Below are 27604 nucleotides of genomic sequence, written 5' to 3'. Positions count from 1 at the left end.
TTAATAGTGAAATTCGAAACATGAAGGGAATTGACGGCTGCGTCAGTTACATAAATAAACATGTCAAAAAGTTGCAAAAGCCTAAAATTAGGTTAATACAGCGATTAAATTATACAAAACTATAAGAAAACAATGAGAAAAACAGAAAGGTACGTATTGAGGTGGCTTAGGGCCATTTTGCACGTAGGCAAGTTAAAGAAAAAGGTGGTAAAAGGTAAGCTAGGCAGAGGTCCCAAGCTTCCCACGCAGCAGGAAGGTTAACGAGAGCTTTAAGCATCTCCGTAACGTTATCCCGTGAATTTCAGATGCAGATCAAAGAGAATCATAATTTGGAACAAAGCCATAAATCGATAATATCTGGTTGGAAATTGGAATGCTCGGATTTGGAACGCTAATTGTTCACAAACTGAGGAAGGGAAGGAGGTAACCCAAGGTAATACGCTACAATGTCTCTCGGGACTTGCGACTGGAGCAAAGAGGCTTCTGGTGGAAATCAGTGAAAAAAAAGCGAGGATAAAGGCAAAGGTATGGCGCCATCTTGTCGAGCGATGACGCCATACATAAATTTTGTAAATGGCGCCCACTAATTAAAAAAGGGAGGGGGGGGCAGGGCTTTAAATACCGTTAAAAAGTTGGTATCGTTACCACAAGGTGACAGATTTAACGTTAAGTTGTAACTAACGTTAGACCAGGTACCGTTAGTTATACTACTCTTTACCGGTAACAAAATGGTCGTTACCAGCTGTCAATTTGAGCTAACGTTAAGTCAAAGGTATCGATACATCATTTTTAACGTTAGTAGGTAACGTTAACAGCTGCTTATTTACCGTTTGATTCACTGATAGATGCCATCATCGTTGACAATCGAGCGAATGTTCATTCACTCTCAAGCAAAGATGGGCATTTCGTAATTGATTCCTGAGGGCCTACCGCGAACCACGTTGGACGTGTTGCCTCCCTGTCACACTTACGTACGAATTTACAAGTGCGATAGAGAGGCAACACTTCGAACGTGGTTCACGGTAGACCCTCTGGTTCCACGATTACTCGAAATTACTTTGTAATCTGATTACCGATTCCCAGATTACTTTGTAATCTAACAATACCGAATTAGTAAGTACACTTCCATTTAAGGAATCAGGAATCACCTTTTCTAATATTACAATTACTAGTAATTGGAATCAATGTCGATTCCTCATTACAGGAATGCATTACTTGATTCCTTTCAGATTACATTTCGTACTGCTACTATCAAAAGTACATTTCGATAGTAGATATGTTGCTGATGTTGGCTTAATACATATAGATGCACCTTATTTGAATCAGGTGTGCAGATTTCGAAAATGACCATTTTGGAATCCAAGATGGCGACCATGCAGTATGTCATAAAAGTCGTCATGGATGTCGTTTTATACGTTTCAGGGAGTGATACGAAGCCGCCAAGACCTTTTCACTGCTAGGCATATATAGTGCTTTTCTCAAACATGCTGTAATGTGGTAAATGTCCACTTTAAGTGTTTAGTAGTAACGCTTTGGTTTACTGCGACATAAACGCATATTGCTTGTGTCAGCGCAACCTAACGTGTATAAAACAATAGGCATTTAGAGAATAAACGTTCAGAATGTTCTTATACTATCACACATAAGGTGTTTGACTTCTACTCCCATCACCCGCTCGAAACCATATATACCTGTTATCTGATGGCGATCCTGCCAGGATCAAACAAAGCAGATCAATGAAATAATAATAATGACCCAATGTGATAGGTTGTTCAGTGCGTGTGGTTCTGAAGAGGAACGAAAATTTTATTATTTTTGCGCTACGAAGCACTGTTTAGGAGATCCAGCCCTATAAAGATTTTTCTCTTTTTTTCTTCTTTTTATTCGTTTTTAGGGTTCCGTAGCCAAATGGTAAAAAACGGAACCCTTATGGATTCGTCATATCTGTCTGTCCGTCCGTACATTACCATGCAAACTTCCACCGAAAATTGGTTTGAACGATATCTAGTAAGTAGTATTTTTTAATACGTCATAAATCGTAAACCGCAATTTTATTATGTTGCTTGCTGCTACGGAACCCTTCATGGGCGAGTCCGACTCGCACTGACTGCTTTTTTTGATTTCCATTTCACAGATATTTGTGACACACCTTCGTGGCATTCAGCCATTAAAGTGGTAACACACTGTCGCACAGCGCCTCGGCCTCGGAGCGTCGCACCCATGGGTGAGATCGAGAAAGAGATCTGTTTCTCTTTCTCGCTCTCACTTATGGGTGCGACGCTCTAGGGTCGCGGTGCGGTGCGATGGTGTGTTACCACTTTAAAAAATATATAGGCAGTATTTGGTTTATGGTACGATTTCTTTTTTTTTTCATCTTTATAGGGCTGTATATCCTAAACTGTACGTCGTAGCGCAAAAATAATCAAATTTTCATTCCCCTTTATGAAACTCGTAAGTCATATTTAAAAAACACAAAAAAAGAAAAAAAAGAAAGAAAAATATTTATAGGGCTGTATCTCCTAGAGACAAACCAAAGAAAGTCTGCAGCGCTAGATTAAAAGTAGTTTTTAAAAATCAGTATGCGACAACACCACAGAAAATGGATTAAATAGTCTTGATACTTGTGAAATTTCTACCATATTTACCGTCTATATTTATAAATGGTATTATGTAAAATAAATTTCATTCCCACAATAGATGTCACTATTAATATGTAGACATATACTAATATTGATAAATAATATTGGGAGAATGTGACATTTGGCTTCATCAAAATTAATAAGCTTTTGTAATATCCGCGACGGCGGTAAATAGGTACAGAGGGCCTACCGCGAACACCGAAGTTCTCAATATGCGAGCATCTTTCTCTTTTACTCCCATTAAGGCGTAATTAGATTGACAGAGAAATTGCCCGCAATTTGCGAACTAAAGTTTTCGGAAAAACGAAATAAACCATTAAAACAATAAACATATATTAAAAATTAATTTTAGCTTTAAATAGTAGGTACCCATGCCGTGAGCATAAGCATGGAGGTTGTGGGTTCGAGCTCAAAACCCGGCTAGTACCAATGAGTTTCTCGAAATGTTAGAGGAAGTTCATAAGTATGCCTATACCTATTAGGTGTGTTCAATTTGCTGTGAAACCTTAGTCTAAACCAATATTATATTATCTAAGTAGGTACATATGGTGAAGTATTAAGATGTTTCATTCCACTTACCCGTCATCAACTCCAAATTTTGTAAACATTGTCGTTTTTCAGCTTGAATCGCCTCGTGCTGACTTTTTACAAGTGTAAAATTATTCGTCACGCGGAAAAGTAACTCCCGCACGCCGGTTTTGTAAGGTTTCACCATGTTTATTCCGTTCATCACAAAACACAATGAATATTTAAACGATTTTGACAAACACATACCATAGTGCATGACGTTTACTGACTGCTTAAAAAACATTGCCATATGCAGTTTTTTAATTCGAAGTCAAATTATTGCGCTGCAGACTTTCTTTGGTTTGTCTCTAAACCGTGCGTCGTTGCGCAAAAATAATAAAATGTTCGTTCCTCTGTACGAAACCCCTAATTAATATTTAAAAGTAGAAAAAAAAATTACAAAAAAAACTTTATAATGCTGTATCTCCTAAAGTGTCCTAAACCGTACGTCGTAGCGCAAAAGTAATCAAACTTTCGTTCCCCTTTAAGAAACCCCTTAATAACATTTAAAAAACACAAGAAAAGAAAAAAACTAATAAATAGAAGAAAAAAAAAGGAAAGAAAAATCTTTATAGCGCTGGATCTCCTAAACCGTGCGTCGTAGCGCAAAAATAATAAAAAATTCGTTCCTCTTCAGAACCACACGCCCTGAACAACCAATCACATTAGGAAATTATTATTATTTCACATCGCATGTAATAATGTCTCAAATAAGAATTTAAGTTTCACCATTCTAGATAACATAAATAATAATGACATAAGACTATGAACTCTAACTACTAGAATTAAAGTTTAGTTTTACTAACGTACCTACATAATTATCTTTAATCGAATCGAATTTAATTGAATCATTTTTACAAGCAAGCAGTAACATCAATAAATAGGTGTCTCATTTAATATAATCCGACTAAATTACATTTCAGCAACACCTCCATATTTCACAAAATAAATCAAGACATTATCCAACCTATATAATCTTGACGTATATTATATCAAAGACGCCTGTACCTAATATAAACCGACCAAGTAACGAATTAGCTATACCATCATATTTAACAAACTAATTTATGACGTTTTGCAACCTTCTTATTTTGGCAAATATATTCCGACACAGCCGGGTGGTATTCTATCTGTCCAATCTCGGTCCAATGTGTATTTTCGTCTCACATTTTGCTTAATGAGAGAGTGAGACGCAATGCATATTGGACAACGATCTTAAACAAGTAGAATACCACCTCTTTCATTTGATAAACATAAAGAATAATGACAAAAGACTATGAACTCTAACTACTAGAATTAAAGTTGAGTTTTACTAACGTACATAATTATCTTTAATGTATTTTGACTGATTCTATTTCAATTTGACAGAAGCCCTGCCGTATTTATGGTCAATAAGGTCTACTGGCCTTAAAATTGTGTATGAAATTACAAGCAAATATCAGCTTAAAAAATGATAGTGTTAACGTTAGTTTGGTAACGTTAGTTTATAATGTGAATTGGGTAACGTTAGCAAGCCCTGCTATAAAAAGTAAAATTACCGGTAAAATTAACGTTAACTAGCTAACGTTATAATAATGTTAAGTTATCAAGTATCGTTACCATTTACTACCGGTAATTAGGTATTTTTATGATTTTAACGTTAAGTAACGTTACTTTATAATGTGAATTGGTAACGTTAACAAGCCCAGGGGGGGGGGGGGGTTCGTTTTTTTTTCTTACTATAGCAATATGGGTACCAAATGAAAGCTAGTGAAAAGACCATTTCAAAAATATATGTAAGCAGTCGGATTTTTTTGTTTGTTTTAATAATAGATGCAGTTTAATGTTACAGAAAATTATACGGTTTTCAACTTGATATACCTACTTTTTTTATTTTTTGATATATCTGGTTAATAATTTTTTAACATTAAATAGAGGATATACACAGTCACTTGGTATGTATTTTCGACTAATCCGTTCAGCCATTTCCAATTTAGAGCACTTGAAAGTCAACTGTGGATTGTGAAATTTTTGAACGTTTTCTAATAATTTGTGAGACACCGAGTATTGAAAATGTTACAGTATGTTATATATTTGTGATCTACTCACAACGCCCTTTCGTTTGGTACCCGACATGGTATGTTTAAACGAAAATAATAAAAAAGTTTGTACTGCCGACTTTATGAAGTCACAGCAACTACCGCCACCACTTTCGCGCTTGTCATCTCATATATTTGGGTTCAGGGCATTACACTGAATGCATCGATAGTATATTCACCCATATCCGAGACGACATGAGCGAAAATCGATTTCTAGAAGACTTTTCTATCGCTGGCTGGTCCACTATAAAGCTAATTTGACTATGGGTAGGTATTTAAATAAGTAACACAATGTACAGTTTGTTAAACCATTTAATTAAAAAATAACGAGATCGAAGCTACAATTTGTGCAAAAGTATTTTATATTTGACTAGAATTGTATATCACTGTGAAAATGAGCTTTGGAATGTTTAAATTCGGCATGTTGAACGAAACCATCTTTTCATAGTACAAAATCCTACAGGCAGAATTCAAAGACAAAGTAAAACGCGGAGTGCCCTTCTATAAGCGAAGATGTGCGCTTAGAAAAATATGAGCTTATACAAGGTCATAATTGCTATGGTTTAGCTGTATTCATGCCCTGTGATATTAAGGAATTATCAACTATTATCTTTAACATTTTTAGAGACTAAACCACTAAATATACACCGGTAACACGAGGAAATAATTAAAACATATATTGTACCTACTCCTCAACCAGTGACACTTTTGTTCAGTAACTTTTAAAAATTATGAAGTCTTTGGACTTCCTATTTTTCATACGAAGTAAATATTATCTTCAATGAACACCATTATCATTGCGATTGACGTTGCTTGTGACTTAAGCATACTTAACAAAATTCTCAATACATTGCGTCTTAGTAAAAACTTAAACACAAGTTATTTTAAAAGTAGCTGAACAAATGTTGGTCAGCATAAGGAGTACCTACAGTTAATTTTTTTGCTCGTATTACAGGCCACACCCGACCCGGTATTTAAAATTGTAGCGATAAAAAGTAAAAACATTACCTAACATTAATTTAAGATTGGCATGGCGTAAAAATTATACATAATTATTCTGTGGGACCAGGCAGGGAATTTAACTCTGCACCTCTGGGTCTGCAGCTTGGTTGCATCAAAATGTTAGTATGTATGTATTTTCATATAATGAGAAATAAGGAATTATTGTCGTCATCAAATGTGCAAATACGAGTTCAAGATATTTAAACATGCTGAGCTTGACAGAAATGTATCTTAATTTTTAAACTTATAGAATTAAACAACATACAACATAAATAATAACAACTTCTATAACATATGAGATCAACTGACTAGTTACAGTACGCAATTACAAATGGGGAGTAAACGAAATTAACTAGCTATTCTTAAAACTATTGTGCAAATAACTAAGAGATACTTAGTGAACTGGACAATTATGACTAATAAGAACTCCTATTTTTATATAATACTTATGTATAGACAAATTTATATGATACACTTTAAAATAGTTTTATAAAAGACTAGTGAGTCATTATCATTTCTTTGCCTTACAAAATATTGTATGTTTTGAATTTCATATTTAAGTAATCTCTACCAGGCTCTCTACTTATCCGTAAATATGTATAAGTACATACTACTAGGTACATCATAATTAATTACTGTATGCAAAAAAGGGCATTAAAAATAAAATTTTACTTGCTGTTAACTTTTGTTGATTTCACTAAGTACTATTAACAATTAAGGCTTTTGTTTTAATAATTTAAGTGAATGTCTTATCATCACATCATTTTTGTCAGTTAATGTTACTTATGATTTGTTTAATACATGAACTGAAATAAGTTAGCATGATGTTATGATTTGTTTAATACATGAACTGAAATAAGTTAGCGTTATTTAAATTCTTGTAATAATTGTATAGTTTTATAAAAGTGCAATTAGCATACTTACTTAATTCTGAAGGAAATCAGAAGGGCAAGTTGATATGATACCTACATTTAACAATTCTAACTAGTATATCCGCAAAACATAAAAAGTAACATGTTAGATGATTCACAATGTCCAGTCTTAACAACGTCATCCTTATCTATAAACGAGATCAGTGGTGCTATATGTAGCTTTAATATTTCTAAATTCACGATATCATTAAAGTATGCGACTAGCTAGTGGGATATCACTTTATTATTAATATCTGGGTGACCGAGCTTCGCTCGGAAAACATATAATAACTCGGAAATGCGCGTTTTCCCAGAGATAAGACCTAGCTAGATCGATTTTTCGCCCCCGAAAACCCCTATATACCAAATTTCATCGAAATCGTTAGAGCCGTTTCCGAGATCCCCGAAATATATATATATATATATAAATAAATAAACAAGAATTGCTCGTTTAAAGGTATTAGATAATATACATATTATGTGTATTGCGTTAAATACTTTTGGTCATAAAAACCATTACTATATCTGGACTCCAACTGCAATTGTTTGTTACAGTGCGACCTTCAAATCGTAGGTTTATGTGTGTCAAAACGATATTTGTAATATTAATATTGTATAAAGGCCACAGCACACTGGCTGCGTGTGCGTAGACGTGCACGTGCGCTAAAATGTTGGAGCCGTGCACGTACACGTCACGCAAGCGGTGTGTCGTTTCTCATAAGGATCTGTACAACGCGTAATCGCGTATGTACCTCTACGCACACGCATCCGGTGTGCACAGGTATTTCAATACCAGATTTACGACGTATCAGACTTCCAACATTCATGATAGGTATTTAAAAAATCCAAAAGGTGATTGCAGCAGTAGCAATTTGGAAACGTAGCATGTGTTTGGTAGTCTCCAAATGTGGCATTATGACGTAATATATTACCTACTTAAACTTGTTTTGACTAGTCCTGCATATACCTTCGTTCGTGCTACAGCTCCAAATCATTTACAAACTATTTCCATTGAATCATATACAATTATTAACACTCTCGAAAAATAACGTGCTAGTAACACTTCACTTATACCTATATAAAACTATGATTTCACAATGTACTAGACTACTCTAAAAAGCTCTTAAAAGTATGTGATTGCAAAAGAAGCCAATGTGCTTGTAGGTTTCATAGATTATGTCGCAATATTAGGTACCTATAGTCCGTAGATTTGAATTATTTTGAATGAAGCTGGCCCTGAACGACTTATCCTTTGTCTATTGTTAAGTAAATCGGCACGTGCCACTCTCTGCATAAAAATATTAAAAAGCGGTCAGGTGCGAGTCGGACTCGCCCATGAAGGGTTCCGTATTTAGGCGATTTATGACGTATAAAAAAAAACTACTTACTAGATCTCGTTCAAACCAATTTTCGGTGGAAGTTTACATGGTAATGTACATCATATATTTTTTTAGTTTTATCATTCTCTTATTTTAGAAGTTACAGGGGGGGGGGGGGGGGGACACACATTTTAACACTTTGGAAGTGTCTCTCACGCAAACTATTCAGTTTAGAAAAAAATTATATTAGAAACCTCAATATCATTTTTGAAGACCTATCCATAGATACCCCACACGTATGGGTTTGATGAAAAAAAAATTTTTGAGTTTCAGTTCGAAGTATGGGGAACCCCAAAAATTTATTGTTTTTTTTTTTCTATTTTTGTGTGAAAATCTTAATGCGGTTCACAGAATACATCTACTTACCAAGTTTCAACAGTATAGTTCTTATAGTTTCGGAGAAAAGTGGCTGTGACATACGGACGGACAGACAGACGGACAGACGGCCAGACAGACAGACAGACATGACGAATCTATAAGGGTTCCGTTTTTTGCCATTTGGCTACGGAACCCTAATAAAAATGGTACAGTCACTTTAACTGGTTATTGAATTACAACTCCTATCGAAATTGCAATAAGATTCAAAATGAACAAATTGAAAAATAATTTGCAAGTTCTTGTGTGGCAGGGACCACCCACGAACTACGCTTACTGAGTGCCGACGAGTCGACCGCTACAGAACCAGTCTAAAATGTGTCATCGAGATGCGTAACAAAGACGCGTTATCGGAGAACGCACCGGTCTACACTGGTTTGTTGAGCGTTGGACTAGCCCGCGCTCAGGTGCCAATTAGCATTACACGACCGTTTCTTCGTAGGTAGCGGCACGTGCGGTTTTACTTAACACAATAGACAAAGGATTAGCCGTTTGGGGCCAGCTTCAAATCTACGGACTATAGGTATAGTCAGTGCCCTAATATAAGTTAGGTCAATATATACGGCTAAGTGTGGGGCCTTTACGTTGGAGCCTGTTACATAATCAATTTGTAAACAGCTCCAATGTCTTCACTTTGGGGCTGCCAGCCACACTTATCCCGCAGACACACTTACCCGTATAGACCTTATCCATTTTCCCATACAGCTAGTATGGCGACGGACGGGGTACTGGCTAGGTACTTAAGTTGGGGCACTTACTGTACCAGGTACTCATTATATGGTAATGTCAAGAGTTATGCAAACTTGTACTTACAGCCTCAACACAACATGAACCTCCGTTCAGGTTTTACAAGCTCATTGTTATTTTGGTTTAGGGCTTTTTGGCATTCTAGTTAAGAGAACGTTAGTGCAAATGGTGGTATTTCAAGATAATCTCTTAAAATCCTTGTTTCTTTGTTATTCTCATTTTCATTTGTTTAAAATTTTAAAATTCCATTAATTATGGTGTAAGGCTTTAGCTGCCAAGCGAACCGTTTCATTTATTAATAATCTAAACGGTTATGTGTTAATCTGGTTCATACATTGTCAGATCCAGATATTTAGCTAAGTTAAGATATCAGTTTCGTATGGGCCCTCCGAAGGCGTCGTGAGTGTGGTCCATATTGCTCCTGACTATGGTCATGTCATCGGCAAGGTGGAGGTAGGCCTTGCACCTGTGCCAACGGTTCTTCGTGCAGCCCCATCGGAAGCCGCTCCTGGTCCGACTCTGCTTGTAATACGTGAAGTTGTGGTAGACTAGACGCTCCTTCCCCCTGGCCGTCATGAATATATTTACTGAAATGAAAATTGGTATAAATATCATATGTGGAAAATAATATGTAGTTTGCAATTGTACATGAAATAATTAACTACATTGCCTTGTTTGTGTATTTGCCAGACTTGCCGGGCGGTGCTTTTTATTCCTATTAATAATGGCAAACTAAAGGAATATTCGTTGAGTTAAAATCAAAATGTCGTAGGTAATCTAAAACAGTCTCCTTTACAGAATTTAAAAACATATTTTTAGTAATATATTTAACACAACACTTCCTTTAATTTACGGTGTGGCAAGATTTAATTAAAATAATCATTTGTAATCACAACTTTTATTCGTATATCAATTATATCAAATTTCGCGTAGCGCGAGCTAAAATGTCATTATAAACGTCATATTATCATTGAAAATTTATATTCATGATGACATTGCCATACTTTAAGCTTATAATAAATTTTGAAGTGGAAAAATCACTGTAATTTAACAAAGTAATTTTTCCACTTTTAAATTTATTATAAGCTTAGCATCGTTCGCAGACGTTTCTGCTTGTTAAAAATTAAAATTGCCATACTGTCATTGCAAATGGCATGCAGAGTTAGCTTGGTCCGATTCTATTTACATTTACAGTCGAATCCATCCTTTCTTGGTCCTCTTATATCTCGGAGGTTCGTGGTTGTGTCGTTCGACAACTTTCTCAATGTCCAGATTCTCCGACACCAAAAGGTACGACTTGCAGAAGGATTCGGTGCAAGTCCACTTGTATCTGTTATACTTATTGCTGGCTCGACCCTTGTTAGTGTAAGTGTGCTTATTGTATCTGACTAGCTTCTTGCTGTTCGTTAGAGTTATAAGTTGACCAACTGGAAGAAGAAAAATATTTGATGAAGGCTTTTAAAGAGACGTGCACATTTTTGAACAGGCTAATGGGGTTGGCAACTGCCGAAAGTATAGACGGCGCCAGGCCACCAGCCATTTTACCTGCCTCTAGTTTTGTTCTATGAGATTTGGCTTAAAGGGCATCAAAGGATCAAAGCCATGCCATTAAAAAAATACAAGAATTTGGCACTATTCGTAGGACTGACAGGTCTGCACCATCTGTAAAATACTTCAACCGGCCAATCCAATTACAATTTCTCTTTGAAAAAATGAAAACACCAGGTTGATTTTTGTGTGGCCGGTTCTTGTAGCATTTATTAACGGCCCGTTAGGCGAAAGTGTCTACTTCTGACTGTGTATATTAATGTAATACGTGTAAAACGGAGTTTTTAGGGTTCCGTACCCAAAGGGTAAAAACGGGACCCTATTACTAAGACTCCGCTGTCCGTCCGTCCGTCCGTCTGTCACCAGGCTGTATCTCACGCTGCTGGTTTTTCTGGAATTAACATTTACACCATATCATTTTAAATGGCATAATGGCATTGTTAGGGGAGCCGGGGGCTTAATGTAACAGGGGGAATTAAAAACACAAAAAAAAATTTTTTTTGCTGAATTACTTTCTTATAACTCGAGGAATAACGTAAATACCGCCATTGCCCCGCGCCAGACATCGAAGCGAGTGGACGTGCATACGAGCTCTGTTTCGACCAGGTATTGAAAAAAAATTACGGGGTAAGTTGTAACAAGTCCTAGTTTTTCAAAAAGTGTCTGGTGTAAAACATTTAAAATTATTTTGTAATCGGAATTAGTGTTTAGAGAAATACTTTACAAACCCTCATACTCAGAGTCATAAAATTATACATATTTTATATAATACGAGCCTTTTTCCTAAAACTGTTACAGAAAGCCCCCCGCTCCCCTTAATATACTCTGCGTATGATTTATAGGAATACATACATGCAAACATGAAGTGGAAAAGGATTTGTTTCTATCAAAGTTTTTTTGTTAAGTGAACTTATATTATTTGAATAGATAAAGGTAACTGGAATTAATATAATTTTATTGACAAGGACAGTAAAATAAATAAATAAATGAGTAATTCTCCATCATCAAGTACAAGCAACGAATCTATCTAACTTTAATATATTTGCCATTACTCGTCTTATGATACGTGGGAGGCAGATGTGTGTGGTTAATGTTGACCCTGGTAATGTTGGCATCGTGGTCCAAGTGCAGGTAGGACATGCAGCGGTGGTTGCTGTTGTTTGTGCAGTACCAACGAGATCCCTTGGCAATTTTGCCGTGTTCGTAATATGTAAAGCCATCGTATAGGTAAATCAGCTTCCCGTTTTGTAATTCTATGAAAGAACCTAAAACATACATTGTTAAATGAAGCATCCTTATTTACAAATATGTAGAACTTACTTAGATATTTTGTTATTCAAAGTTTAATTTCAGTAAACAAATTTCAATGCAGAATTTGAAAAAAATATAATTTTTGATTCATGTTTATTTCAAGATTAATACGTCAAACATACATACTTCATGTTTTACCATAGGTAATTTAATTACTCTTTAACTAGTCACAATCGATATTGTGTAGTAATGGCCTTTCATTATACATAGTAGTTTTAGAGATATTATGATTTTTATAATTTGGTTGCCACCAAAATTGCGTCTACCCACCAAAATTAGATTTACTGGTCACCAAAATTGTATATCCACACCAAAATTATATATTTCTGAACATTAAAAGTAAATTTAACTAGTTATCAACTGAAAACTCTTGGATAACAAGGAAACATAAGTTTAGTTAATCAATACTCAACGCTACTGACATAATTATAGTCTGTATTATCTTTAATTTATAAAACTAATCGCCGACGATGTTTTAGTGAAACTATAAGTTATAAGTGATTGTAATTGTAATTACTTTTGCCTATATAGGTAGGTCGCCTATTTTAATTGAAGATTCACATCCCGTTTCATGCACAATAAAACGAGAATCAAATAATCAAACATAAAAAAAATATCATGACACTACCTATAATTCACAACATGTTTAACATGATAAAGAGCAAGCTTACAGATTTTTTTATGCAGCAGTCTCAAGGGTTGCTTAGTTTTTTGTTAATTTCTTGCCAGTGTTTCTTTACTTCTTTTTATCATTATTCGCTCGTATCGGTTTGATTTTACTTTTATGATAATATGTGTAGGCTTCTCTAATAAGTCCTAATTTTCCTTTGTTTTTGTTTAATCTTTCTATCTCTTCAAATTTGCCTTCGTTTTTTCTCTTTGATTTGCTTATTATATCTTTATTGGTAATCTTTACAATATCATCCTTTCTACATTCATGGTTCTTTTAAGTTCTTATAAATCTTGTTAAGATAAATAACAGGGTCATTTTTGATAAACTTTTCTCAATATTGTCCATGCTTTTCAGCAGGTGATCTTTCGGTTTAATTTAAACAGGTCATCTTTCTGCAAAATATAGCTAATTCAGTTGTACAAGTAAAAGTAAGAATTCAGAATATAAAGTGTAGTGTATAAAATTAGGTAATCTAGCGGCACAGCCTCCAGTGAGATTGATTAATCCGGCATTGTGTGTATAAGGTAACTGAGAAGCTTGTATGATTCTGGACTATAAGGTTAATCTTCCCTAAATATGACACTAGTATTCATTTGCTGAACTGTTTTATGTTTTTGTTTCATCTTTCTCTCTCTCCAATATTTTCTGAGTTTCTCTTTTTCTGGTTTGTTCAGGTCTGCTATTTTAATTTTTGGTTTCATTTTTATCCTTTCCAAATTCCTTTTTCTAGCCATCTCATATTTAACCGGATCTTCCTTTTTAAGCTTTTCTCGATATCGTCTTTGCTTTTCAGCGGCGGACAGAGGACCCTTTTTTTGAAGTGGTGGGACTTCAGTGTACCAGATAATTTCTGTAAAAAAACGTTTGAATTTATCGGACTAATTTAATTTTTTACGAATCAACATATGAATAAACGCTCATAGGAGCATAAAAAACAGGTATTCGTTTTTTATCAAGTGTTTAACAAACAAATAACAATGCAGTATTTGAAGAAATTTATATTTTACTTCTAACTTATGTACATATCTTATCAAATTCTACGTAATATTATTACACTTATACCTCCTCAACTTCGAACGGGAATTCATTTGTTTTCCGACTATGTCATTTATAAAAGTCTTTAAGAGGCACTTCAAATCTAACTTATGAAGATAAGATATGCAGGCAATTTGAGTAACTTTATCTGCTGACTTACGAGGCAATCTACAGACTACTATACATAAATTGCATAGAAGCATCAAAGTATGTTCCTGAACTACATTCCTCTTTTCAAGATATGATTCATTTGCTGCAATGTTTTATTTCGTTTTTGTTTCATCTTTCTCTCTCTCCAATATTTTCTGAGTTTCTCTTTTTCTAATTCGCTCATGTCTGCTATGTTATTTTTTTGTTTCATTTTAGTCCTTTCTAAATCCTTCTTTTTATACATTTCATATCTAACCGGATCATTTTTAAGCTTTTCTCGATATCGTCTTTGCTTTTCGGCGGAGGTCAGAGAACCCTTGTTTTGGAGTGGTGGGACTTCAGTGTTCCAGGTTAATTCTGTAAAAAAAATTGTATTTAGTGGACTAATCTCACTTTTTAATTTTATTATTATATTATCAGGCATTTGTTTAACAAACAAACTACAATGCAGTATTTGACGAAATTTATATTTTAATTCATGTTCACATCACTTCATTTTATACTATAATATGTACGTAAATTATCAGACTATAACACTTTAAACTCACGCATTTTTTACACATATTTAATTACACAAACGGGTCTAACGCGATCCAGTGTACAGATACTGTGAGTGTTGCGTATCGCGCCGTGGACAATAAACATTAAACTTTAACGGGTAGCTGCAACTTCATTGTCTACCTCGAACATTTTTATAAACTAATTTCGGGTAGTTTAGTGGTGTTTTATTAATATCCCCGTTGACATTTGTTGGGACGTCAGTCTTTCCGTGACCACAGCTGGTGCAACTCAGCTGAAACGTCGGAATTAAAGGTAAAAAAATTGAAATTATATCGCGGTAGACCCGTTTGTGTAATTAAATTATCAGACTATATATGTATAATATAATATCACTTAACTTATACCTCCTCAACTTCAATCGGGAATTCATTTGTTTTCCAACCATGTTCAATTGTTCATGTGTTTAAGTCTTCAAGAGGAACTTCAAATCTAACGTATGAAGATAATATATGCAGGGAATTTGAGTAACTTTATCTGCTGTGCTGACTTGAATAAATTTGCCACTGCTAATCTTGTGATACAAGGGCGGTGGATAGGTGTGACTGATAACTAATTATAAAAATGTTCAGTGGTAAAAACGATTTTATCATCTTACTTAAATGTACCTTGTATGTACATTATACAAAATTCCATTAGTTGTATTAATTAAAATACAAGTCATTGTTACTCCTTATTAAATGTTATCGTGTCGTAGTCTATGAATGAAATGTTTTCACCTACAGTAACATATACCAGTTCCTGATTTTATATTCTTTGCTTTTCAAGTTTCTGATGTTCATAAGTAATGCTATTACAAAATTGAGAATGCAAAATGTACCTAGAAATAAGGCAATCTACCGGCAAGCGGCACGGTTTTCAGAGTGATTGATTGATCTGACATTGCTTGTATACCGAGAAGCATCTAAGTATGTTCCTGATACTACATTCATATTAGTTTCTAAATATGATTCAATTGCTGTAATGTTTTATTTAGTTTTTGTTTCATCTTTCTCTCTCTCCAATATTTTCTGAGTTTCTCTTTTTCTGGTTCGTTCAGATCTGCTATTTTAATTTTTGGTTTCATTTTTATCCTTTCCAAATTCCTTTTTCTAGCCATCTCATATTTAACCGGATCTTCCTTTTTAAGCTTTTCTCGATATCGCCTTTTCTTTTCGGCGGCAGTCAGAGGACCCTTTTTTTGGAATTCAGTGTACGAACTAAATTCTGTAAAAAATTGTTGAAGTAATTTATTAGTTCGCTTGTTTCATTGTTTGGACGAAACAACACACGACTTTTTTTTCAAAAGTATAACAATCACACTATAAAAATTAGAATCCTTTAACTAGTTTTGAATTATAGCCATGTCTTATATAAAATTATATTATATTGTATAGGTGGCCGTAGTAATAAGTTTCTGATCTTAACGTGTCCCGTTTTTGTAGCCGCCACCTCCGCCTGCTTTGTCGTCATCTGTTTTGCGTTCTCTTAGCTAAATCGCTAGCTCGCTAAACTTAGCTCAGTTTTCTGGCTAAATGCATTCAGTCCACTTTTATTGAGTTGGTAATTTAGGTATTTGGCTATCTCAGCAATATGTGTTTTCGCTGTCGAAGGATATTTTTCCTTTTTCCACTTTACATCGGATACAGCTACCTATAGTACCTATATCGGTATTCCAAAGTAGTAGCTGGTACTAGATAATTTAAAAAATAAACGTCCTGGAGGTGCTGGCTCGATATTCCGAGGCATGACATGCGCCAATGGTCCCACAAAAGAGAACGAAGAAGATCGCGCAAAATAGATAAGAACAAATCGGAAACCGGCTCTGAGCTCCGAAGCAGTAGACAAGGGCGCAACTAGGATGAACACTAAGATAAAATGCGAGATATATTAGAATAGGCCAAAGTTAAAAGCCTTTGTCAGTGACTTAATTAAAAAAAACACTTTTGAATGAATGGATACATTTATTTAATGTCAAAAAATGGGCATACAACACAGTAGATAATATACAAGAAAAAAATAAAAATAAAAGACACCAGGACGTCAAACAGGAGCCCCACTTCTAGCATGATGCCAACCGTACTAACCTAACTTGATATAGAGTTGGCTACAACTATCGTTACATTATTAGTATTTATGATAAGGCCTAAAACACGGCAAGCAGAGTCCTATCATACTAGGACAGTTTGGGCAGCATGTAAGAGTATTTTTCCTTATTTTGTCTGTGTCCCAGCAGTGTTTGCATCTTCGCCTCTTGGTAAATCCACGTTCGTTCTTCTCTAAATATGCGGGTAGGTGAATAAAACCTGCAAAAATGTAACGTTTTGTTTTACAAAACTCTGACGGTAATAGCATTGAAATTTAATGTATGAAATTTAAATTAAGCAATGCTACTACAATGTCAAAAAATATACACTGAAATAGTCCATTGAATTTTAATGGATGCTATAAATAAATAAATTACAATTAAGTCAAAGCAAATAGATATTGAAAATCATTCAGATCTCTTAAAACTATTACAATTTTAATCTATGTTGTGACGTGACAAAATCATTGATCGAGTAAAAACCATTTCGATATCATTCATTTTTTAGTTATTTTCTTAAATGTTCTAAATAGGGTTTTCACGACGGATCCGAAATGTATGGGAAGATCCGCGGATCCGGATCCAGATCCGGATAATTTCATACATTTCGGATCCGGATTGCAAACCCTAGTTCTAAAATTATCATATTTAAATACGTCAGGTAACTCATTATAAATTTCTAATATATCTGACGCCATAATTGGATTTTATTTTAGCGCATTGAATGCCTTGACTTAAAGATAGCCTGCTCAAGTCCTTCATTATCTGCTTATCCAGGGTGTGGCGTGGGCCCTAAGTTTAGTGTTTTAACTAATTTTGATGTATTTTCCAGAGTTAGTCCTATGGTATCGAGGGGCAGCATGAGTGTGAGTGGCTACTGCTTTGAGGACACGCATCTCGTTGTCCAGGTGGAGATAAGAGCGGCAACGGTGATTGCTCGTGCAGTACCAACGGGAACCGTTAGCTACTTTACCCTGTTGGTAATACGAAAAGCCTCTGAAGAGGTATAGCAGCCTTCCGTTTTCTAGTTCTATTATGGTACCTAAAAATTAAGTTGATATTTGTCGGGTAACGTTTGTATCTCAGATTCAATGTATTTTATTAAAATAAAATCATTTTGCTATCTTCTCTCATGTACATAATTATGGAGAGTTTTATTAATTTATTAGGTAAGTACATTGTAACCGTACCTGTAAGTTTGTGCTTACTAGTTTAACATCTTGTGTACTCGTAAAAGCTTAGGCATTTCTTTTAAAACTTGGAGGGGATTCGTAGAGAAAAACACTGTTAAGAGATTTATCCTCAAGACATTTTTATTTTATTACTGTCCTAAAAACATATTATTTGTACAATATCTACTGCTTTAAGACGAAATTCGGGAAATCGGCTTTTAATACAAACGTAGCCCTCATTTTCCTCTCTGGATTTCTGGATATTGACATTATTGAAAATATTTTGACACAATTTGTTGTATGTCAATCACAGCTATTATGAAGTCAAACGTATGAAATGTGTTTTTCGCTTCTAACTTTTACAATAATCTAAAAGTGGAAAAAAGTCAAACGTAGGGGCATGTCTATGGTTAAAATATACATCAAATTATGTAAAAATATTTTCCATAATGTCAATATCCAGAGAGTAAAATGAGGACGGCCGTCCCCTTTCCTCTTAAGTAGTCTTACTCAATTGCGGTCCTCTTGCAGTGTACACTGCATTTTCTAAAGCTAGGTTTTTACATATTTCCCATTTTTCAACTTATGGTATCTCGTAGGTTCATGAGTATGATCGAGCCTGGATTTTATGACGTCGCCATTGGCATCCATGTGGATGTAAGCATTGTAATTGCCACTCCTGGTGCATGCCCACCTGGACCCGTAGGTCAGGGCATTTTGCTTGTAGAACGAGTGGCCGCAGTATAAGAATACTTTCTTCCCATTCGCCAGTTCTAGTATAGCACCACCTGCAAAAAAATAGGTACGGATTCGTAAAGAAACACACTGTTTCAGATTTTTCCTACAGAGATTTTTATTATTTTCCTAAAAACATACTATATCTAGTATATCTACTATGTTAAGTAGTCTTATTAAACTGCGATCTTTTAAAAGTGCACGATGCCAGGTCTCTAGTTTGTTGAGGGTGAAAGACTAAGCTTTTGTTACAGCCCCATCTGGCCAGGCCGTTGCTCAGGTTAGTCTGCCTGTAGAACGAGTGGCCACCGTATATGAACACTTTCTTTCCATTTGCCAGTTCTAGTATAGCACCTGCAAAAAATAGGTACGGATTCGTAAAGATAAACAGTTCTCAGATTTTCCTACAGAGTTTTTTTATTATTGTATTAAAAATATCTTATTCAACTGCGGTCTTTTAAAAGTGCACGATGTCAGGTTCCTAGTTTGTTCAGGGTGAAAGACTAGGCTTTTACATATTTTCCATTTTTCAACCGATGATACCTCGTAGGGACATGGTTATGATCAAGTCTGGATTTGATGACGTTGCCATAGTCATCCATGTGGATGTAAGCTTTGCAAGTGGCGCATTTGTTACAGCCCCATCTGGCCAGGCCGTTGCTCAGGTTAGTCTGCCTGTAGAACGAGTGGCCACCGTATATCAACACTTTCTTTCCATTTGCCAGTTCTAGTATAGCACCTGCAAAAAATAGGTACGGATTCGTAAAGAAAAACAGTTCTCAGATTTTCCTACAGAGGTTTTTTATTATTTTCCTTAAAATATACTATATGTATATATCTAGTATATAGGTATATCTACTATGTTAAGTAGTCTTATTAAACTGCGATCCTTTATAGTGCACGATGTCAGGTTCCTACTTTCTTGAGGGCGCAAGACTAGGCTTTTACATATTTTCCATTTTTCAACCGATGATACCTCGTAGGGACATGGTTATGATCAAGCCTGGATTTGATGACGTTGCCATGGGCATCCATGTGGATGTAAGCTTTGCATGTGGCGCATTTGTTACAGCGCCATCTGGCCAGGCCGTTGCTCAAGTTATTTTGCTTGTAGAACGAGTGGCCGCCGCCGTATATGAACACTTTCTTTCCATTATCTAGGTCTAGTATAGCACCTGAAAAATGGTATTGAAGGATTGTTCTCTGTTTGGACATCAGTTATGCGTGGCCACGACTCGATAAAATCATATTATATCATGCCTATATTGTATAATATTTTTATCTAGTGTTCTAGTGTTTTGACCATCTTCAATCGCTATCTTCTACAATGCAACCAATTGAAACAATTAGAGTTTTGGTACGATTATTGATTAGGTATTGCATGACAAATAGTCGCTGTCGTGGTAGGTAGGACAGCTGTCAAGTTTAAAATGAAAATCAACAAATTAAGTAAAGTCTATTATTTTTAAATGATTTCATCCACCACCTTCGTACATTAACTATTGGTACACTGCATCCAACAAGGAATTAGAGATATAATTAGAGAAATTATCATATTTTTAAATATTTTCCATTTTTCGTAATATGGTACTTCGACGGCGGGTGGTTGTGGTCACCCTTGACGAACTTGACGTTAAAGTGCTTGTCAAGGTGCAAGTATGTACCGCATTTCTTACTGGAAGTACACGTCCAACGAGAGCCGCCTGTGCTTAAATCGCTTTTTTTGTAGAACCCGTAGTTGCAGTACAAGTATATAGCCTTTCCATTTACTAGCTCGATTAATCCTAAAAGATATGAATATTTATAAGTTACTGATGATGGGTAAGAAAAAATATATATTACTCGAGGTTTTCATCACGGTCGCGTAGTCTTCATTGCTCATTTAAACCTAGTGAGTTAAGGTCTGATCACTTTACAATATCGAATCAAAACATTTTTGTAAGCTCACATGGGATTTGAGACAATTCAACTTCAGGCTCTGGGCGTGGACTAGCCAGTGGAAAACAAGGTACCTACTTAATTATTGTGTGTTTTGTGCAAAAGAAAAACAATATTTTCAGACGTTTATATCTTAGTAAAAAACTAAAATCTTAAAAAATATATGATTTAAGCAAATGGTCAAAAATAAAGCAATAAAGAAAGTGGTGCTTTTCTAGATGCTGTAAGGTTTATGATATTGATACTTTTTCTAAACTTTCTATTCTTAAGTATTTTCAATATCCACGGAACAAATGGAAGAAAAACTCGATTGAAGTACTTATGTGGTTTAAATTTTAACATATTTGCCATTGCTGGTAATATGGTATGAGGGTTTCGAATGTTTATGCACCGCTTTGGAAGCGACGACCCTCTGATTCTCGTCTACGTGAATGTATGCGGAGCACATACTGTTCCTAGTGCAGATCCACTTGGTGACCTTGCTTTTAGTCAAAAAGTTCAGCTCCTTGAAAGCGTAGCCCTGGTATATGTAGAGTTGTCTGCCGGTTGTTAGTTCGATGATTCCTGTGAAACCATATACATTTGGAGTAGTTTTTAATCAATAATTATTATTGGGTACGTGGAGGGCGTCACGGTACCTAGAGGACAAAATGCAATGCGCTGGAGTGACACAATCAAGAGTTCTGTTAAATATACTCGTAGTCCTTCAAGATCAGGCTGACCATTTGTCATCAAACCGAGATGTACTTATGGAGGGGCGCAACATAGATTCTTAGATATGAAGGAGCGATTAGGAAGAGTTTTTTATTTGAAAGCACTAAGATGAGCCGATCATACACCATTTCTTGTTTTCCTCGATCTTGTTCGTTATAATTTCCGTTACTTACCAGCAACATAGAGCCTATTAAATATGTAGAACCTACTAAAAATGATAAGATTGTCGTGGACTTTTAGAATTTTGAGGATACGGGAAATTCCGGGAGCTGGAGCCGATACTGCGGTGCGGTTCTAAAAGGAAATTTATACTCGCAGATGACTTACCCCGTTCCTCCGTAGTCCTTGTCCACAAAATCTAAAGCGGTATTCTTATTGTATGCGGCGGAGCGATATGTATTTATCGTTGTAGGATTCTTCTTATTAACACTTAATATGCGGAAAAACTGATACGATGCGGCAATTTTCAACAAATTTAGTAACGTATTATTTAGTCGAAACATGTCGAGCGATTATTCGTTCGAGTCACACGGGAGTTTTAAAGTTCAGTAGAATCTGTTAAGCGTTTAACATTCGTTAGGGTAGTGTTAAAATAACAATGACTGTTATTTTTTTAACTTTAATATCTTTATAAAAAATATTACTAAACATTGTGGAATCACATTTTTGGATTAATTTCGTGTTGTCGAACGCGTTTATTGAACAAACATAATATATCACCCACCCTAGCTAGCTACGCTACGCGAAGAGAAAATCTCACTTCCTGGCCAAGGCAAGACGTAAAACATTAGACAAACCACGGGCGGTAATTCGTAAAGCTCCAGATCGCATATTTATGGCACAAACACCTGCGATCTGGGGCATTCACGATTTCACCTCCCTAGGCATGTAATGTACTATTTCATGCACCCATATACCTAACCCAACCTGATATACTTTCCATTGCTGAGCCTAACATATACAGCAGGTGCATGATGATGTTCATTCTTCGCTGCGATGATGTTCTGAAAATTGTCCACGCGGAGAGACGCGGAACAAATGTCGTTCCTGGTGCACACCCAACGTGTAGCCATACCGTTAGCTATGACATTCTTCTTCGTGAAAGCGTAGCCTAGGTGCATGTAGAGTTGTTTCCCGGATTCCAGTTCAATGATTCCTGTAAGATAAATTTCTTTTTTTTTACCTTTATACATATATTGGTCTCACCATCATTTGCTTGCTTTGTCCCATGTACTAGGGTTCAGCGCACTGCGCAGCATGTCTTTTTCATGATTTTCTGTAGCCCATCTATTCATTACTCTCATTAGATGGCGGGCGACATATATGTCGAAAGGCAAACCAAGGAAAAGTTGCATGAACTATACTCAATATTCATGCACCTTTTCCTGGGTTTGACTTTCCTCTTACATCCCTCCGTCTTCGTTCCTAATACCTTTCTCGTTACCTGATTTACATCACTTTTTAAGTTGTTCTGAGCAGTTAATAAGTTTGTTTTTTGAGAAAAAAAATCCTTTATTATGACAAAGCTTAAAAGACATGTTCCTGAGAGCCCAGTCTATTTCCATTTCCTATTCAAGGTCTATGCTGATTTGCTGAACAGCGCAGCGGTTACGTTGGCCGCGCGCCGCGCACCTAGGCTTTAAAGGTAAACTGTAAAACTACTAATACACAGACTTTTTAAATTATAACCCTTCTTTTTTGCTTTGTCATAGTAGGGGAACAATTGTCTCAAAAACAAACTGGTTGGCTCATAATCATTTACTTTTTATGTCTTTGTCAAATCTACAGAACATACTTTGAAGTTAGACACACGCTGTAAATGTTTTGTTCTTATTTTATATCGCGCCTTAAATCAATAAAGAACCAAATTTTTTCAAAGCAAGGATAAGTAGAGAAGTATAAAACAAACGGTTGAGATTGATAAAAAATGTAATCAAAGACAAAGAGCAAATTAAAAATAATCATTAAAAAAGCAACACCACACTGTTTATAAGTAGTTGAGTAAAACCATTATACTAAGAAAAAACTAATTAATCACAATACTAACATCAGTCTCATAGGAAACAAAATAGGACAAATTTCAAGAACAAAATGAGATCTAAAATCCGAGATACTGTGATAATAATCACGACAGAGAACTTACACGCTAAAACTACATGTATAAGATTAGATTAAAACACATAATTTCTAATCACATCATAATACTGGACTCGTCAATAAATGCAAAAAAATATCACACTTTCCTGGTAGACAAAATTAACTTCTAAACACGGTTTATAGCTACGCAGCTTAAAGACACTTAATTTATTTTGACAAAGGCACATTCTATATATGTATAAATTGCTTGAATACGCGAGTCTAATAGTGGTATAAAATTAGTTTCATCTACGCCAAAAGGATATCTTTATAGGTTAATGATATTCTAATTCTAATGGTATACATTGATGAGTGATAAAATATTTGGCTGAAAGCATCGTAATTACATGAACATTTACTGTATGTATTTAATTTGATCAATCGCACCGATTCATTAAGTCTAATAGATTTGATATAAGTGAATTATCAGCAGCTAAAATCTCGTAGGCAGTGATAAAGATGCATTCAACCAACTAGGTAACCGAATTTGCAATATAATCTAATCTACTACTAGGAATAAGCATATTGTGATGTAAAAACGTCATAGTAAGATAGTCAGAAAAACTTATAAACTAGTAATCAGCGAAAACACTGTGAGCTATCAAATAATCTTGCAACGATGACATCGGTGGCTCCACGCGGAAACCGAGATCATCATATTCAGGGTTATCCATAGGGTTAAGCTGCATTTCTGGGTTATCAAAATTCTTTACGCGAATGCTAGGCTGTTTCTCTTTCTTCTCTCTCTTAGGCTTGGCAATCTTCTGCAGTTCAACTTGTTTCATGAATTCTAGTTTGCGTATTTCGTCGCTTTTCTTAGAAGTGGGTTTCTTCTTGCTCGGAGGGTGGCTGTGTGTGACATTAGCTTTGAGAACTTCAAGTTTGTCGGTAATGACGAGGTGAGCCTTGCACTTCCACTTGGAGCCGTAGGCGGTGCAGCTCCAGCGGTGAGCGTTGGTTCTGGCCTTCAGGTGCTTGTAAAACGTGAAGTCGTTGAGGCGCAAGTTGATCCGGCCGTTGGGACGAAGGTAAAATTCGACTGTGAAAGAAATACCACCACTGAATATATAAACCAATACGATGAGATGTTACATACCTATATTTTCTATCTTATTTAACTTTATACTAAAGGAAGGTGAAACAATAATGGTAAGCAAAGCATGATTGTATTTTAATATGTAAACTAGTAAAGATGCACTTAATTTTTAAAATATCTACAATTTCATACCATGATAAAAATAAAATCTGTTCTTATTGTATAACTAAAGGTTAATAAGAGTTTATTATTATGATCCTTATTATTCGAGACATCATCATCCACAGAATATAAGCACGGAGGACTGTAGACCAGAACATCCGCTTCATACAATCTTGCTGACATAACAATTACCACCATCAATGCACCATCTGTGCAGCGTTTGTTCTTCACCTCGTGTAACTACGAAGAGGCAGAAGAAACGTCAGACAAGTACAAAACGCTAAAGACAACAATATCGTCATTGTTATCCTCGCTCTATTTTACCAGGGGTCTTATCTCACTGCTTCTTCCCATAAATGGTCGTCACTCAAGAACGACGGTCGACTCTCAGCAAGGTTGTATAAATCAGATGCTCTGGCTAGTTCAGTCCTCTTAAAACATGATTATAACAAAGCCTATGGCAATGTGGGCTAAAACCCGACGCGGCCCTGTATGCTTGCGATCTTCAGCGAAGATAAGGAAGTTTCGTCCTCGTCGGATGAGCTTTTCTTGAGCTAAAACAAAAATACAAAATAATGTAGGAGCTTTTCAAAACTATCATGTTATTTTGAATTATGACAATTGTCCAGGGTGAAAAGGGGCTACTATTAAAATTAAATTAAGTAAGTCAACTTCTGATGATGGGTTCCATAAAACGACTTATAACTTAATGGGAAACTTCTGCTTCTAGCCAGTCAGTTAAAATGCAAATGACGCTACAATCTTATCTCAAAAACCATGATAAATAAGATGTGAAAGATGTAGGCGCTACGGTCACTTGGTTGATTTGATCCCAACTGAAAAAACAACTTACATCAATTTCTCTAGCATACTGTTGCTTAATCTTCTCCAAGAAGTAAGTGGAAGGTGGATGCGTGTGCTCTGTATGGGCCCTGATGACCAGCATCTCGTTGGTCACGTGGAGGAACCCTCGGCAAGACCGGGAGCCCATCTGGGTGCAGCTCCAGCGGAAGCCGTCCCTGAGGATCTTGTGCTGGTAGTATGTGTACCCGTTTAGCATCAGCAGGTCTTTTCCAGTGCGGCCTTTTACGAGGAGAACTAGAAAAATTAGACATGTTAGTACCTATCAGGATGTAAGGAAGCATTTCAACATTCGCTTGCTTTTTAGTATAGAATTCTGAAGAGAAGGTGATGATTTCTATTCTTTTTTATTTACGGTGTCGACTTCTATTTCCATAGGTACTTGAAGACAAAATGCTTCCTTTCTCTAGTGAGCGTCCTTTGTCAAATCTTTCTTTTCCGTCCCAGCAGTTTCTAAAACTATTTTGTATTATGAAGAAAAACAACAACAACAATAATAATGAAAGTCGACTTTGTTACAATAATATAATAATCCACTTACAGTGACTTTTTATGAAGATTACAAATTAGCTGAAAGTAATATGTAAAATATATGAACCTATCTTAAAATGTATATGGCATAGGTATATATGTATCAGTAAAATGAAGGTAATAAATAAAGAAAAAACATGTATAATAATCCATAATTAAACCTATGTGCATATTTTTAATCCTACTCTCACCTAACTGCCACCAAATTCTTATTCCATGAAATATTATCACTCCATCTCAGAAAACCATTCTACAAAGTCTTTACTATAACTGACCATTCACTGAAAAGCTTCTTTGACATTAGAATCTTTTAATAATTTTGAAGGTTTCGTGATAATTTTCGAATATGTCCCATCACTACACCTATAATACGACACCGGGCCGTGCGTGTGTGTGTCCACGTGCTTGATGACGCGCCCATCATCAGATAAGATAAGATAAGCCTTGCAGCGCTTGGAGGTGTGGTTGTTGCACGTCCAGCGCACGCCGCTCTTGAGCACGCACTGGCGGAAGTACGCGTAGTGCCCGTACATGGCGAGAGTGCGCCCGATGGTGGTCTGGATGAAGTTTACTGAAATGAGGACAGTGTTGGATTATTTGTTTTTTTTTTTACCAAACTGCGAACAAGCGTACGGTACGCTAATGTAGTTGGCCGCATCCTAAGCTTGTAGTTTGTATTCATTGACATAGATATCTAGGGACTGGCTTTACGGGCAATAATAATGAGGCATGACAGGGGCCAGTACAGCGGTGTGAAATCGCTACAACGCGATTGGTTGATGAGTTCGCATCACGCGCGCGGTTGGTTGACGAGTTCGCATTACGCGCGCTATTGGTCGCAACTAGTCGCGTTAGACTGCACGATTAGCTGGAATTCGTGGGTAGCACCGCTGAACTAGTACGATGTTTAGTGCCCCATTAGCCCGTCCTTAGATATTATACGTCAATGTTTGTATTCGCCATTCAATATATCGGAGCGGCCGAGGTGCTCAAAATTAGATATCTGAACGCGCACTCTAACGCCTTCTTGATTTTATGTACTTAGACAAACTCGTCTAAATTTATAATTTATATATATGTTTTTGTTTTATGCATTTTGTGTACCGATGACTGGTAGCTATTAAAATCCTCAATTAAATCAAATTAAGTATATATTATTAAACCTTTATTAAAATGTGCAGACAAACAGTAAAATTTTAGTTTTTATATTTAATTAATATACGTTTTAATCACGGTTAATTGTCATGAAAAAATTAACACGGAAACTAGAATATCTTCGCA

The 27604-nt window shown here is 35.8% G+C and overlaps 1 protein-coding gene across 1 annotated transcript; it reads right to left on the bottom strand.

Moving 5' to 3' along the window:
* Positions 1-24137: 24137 nt before the first annotated feature.
* LOC134655165 (uncharacterized) lies at positions 24138-24821 on the bottom strand (the record flags this gene model as incomplete). Its single annotated transcript, XM_063510621.1, has 1 exon — positions 24138-24821. A coding segment is annotated over one exon (516 nt), but the record flags the coding sequence as incomplete, so codon positions are not given.
* Between the last annotated feature and the right edge of the window lie 2783 nt (positions 24822-27604).

The sequence above is a fragment of the Cydia amplana genome, chromosome 2 (genome assembly GCF_948474715.1).
Source record: "Cydia amplana chromosome 2, ilCydAmpl1.1, whole genome shotgun sequence".
Taxonomy (NCBI): domain Eukaryota; kingdom Metazoa; phylum Arthropoda; class Insecta; order Lepidoptera; family Tortricidae; genus Cydia; species Cydia amplana.
The sequence above is the reverse complement of the archived record's forward strand: the minus strand, read 5'-3'. Positions and strand labels throughout refer to the sequence as shown.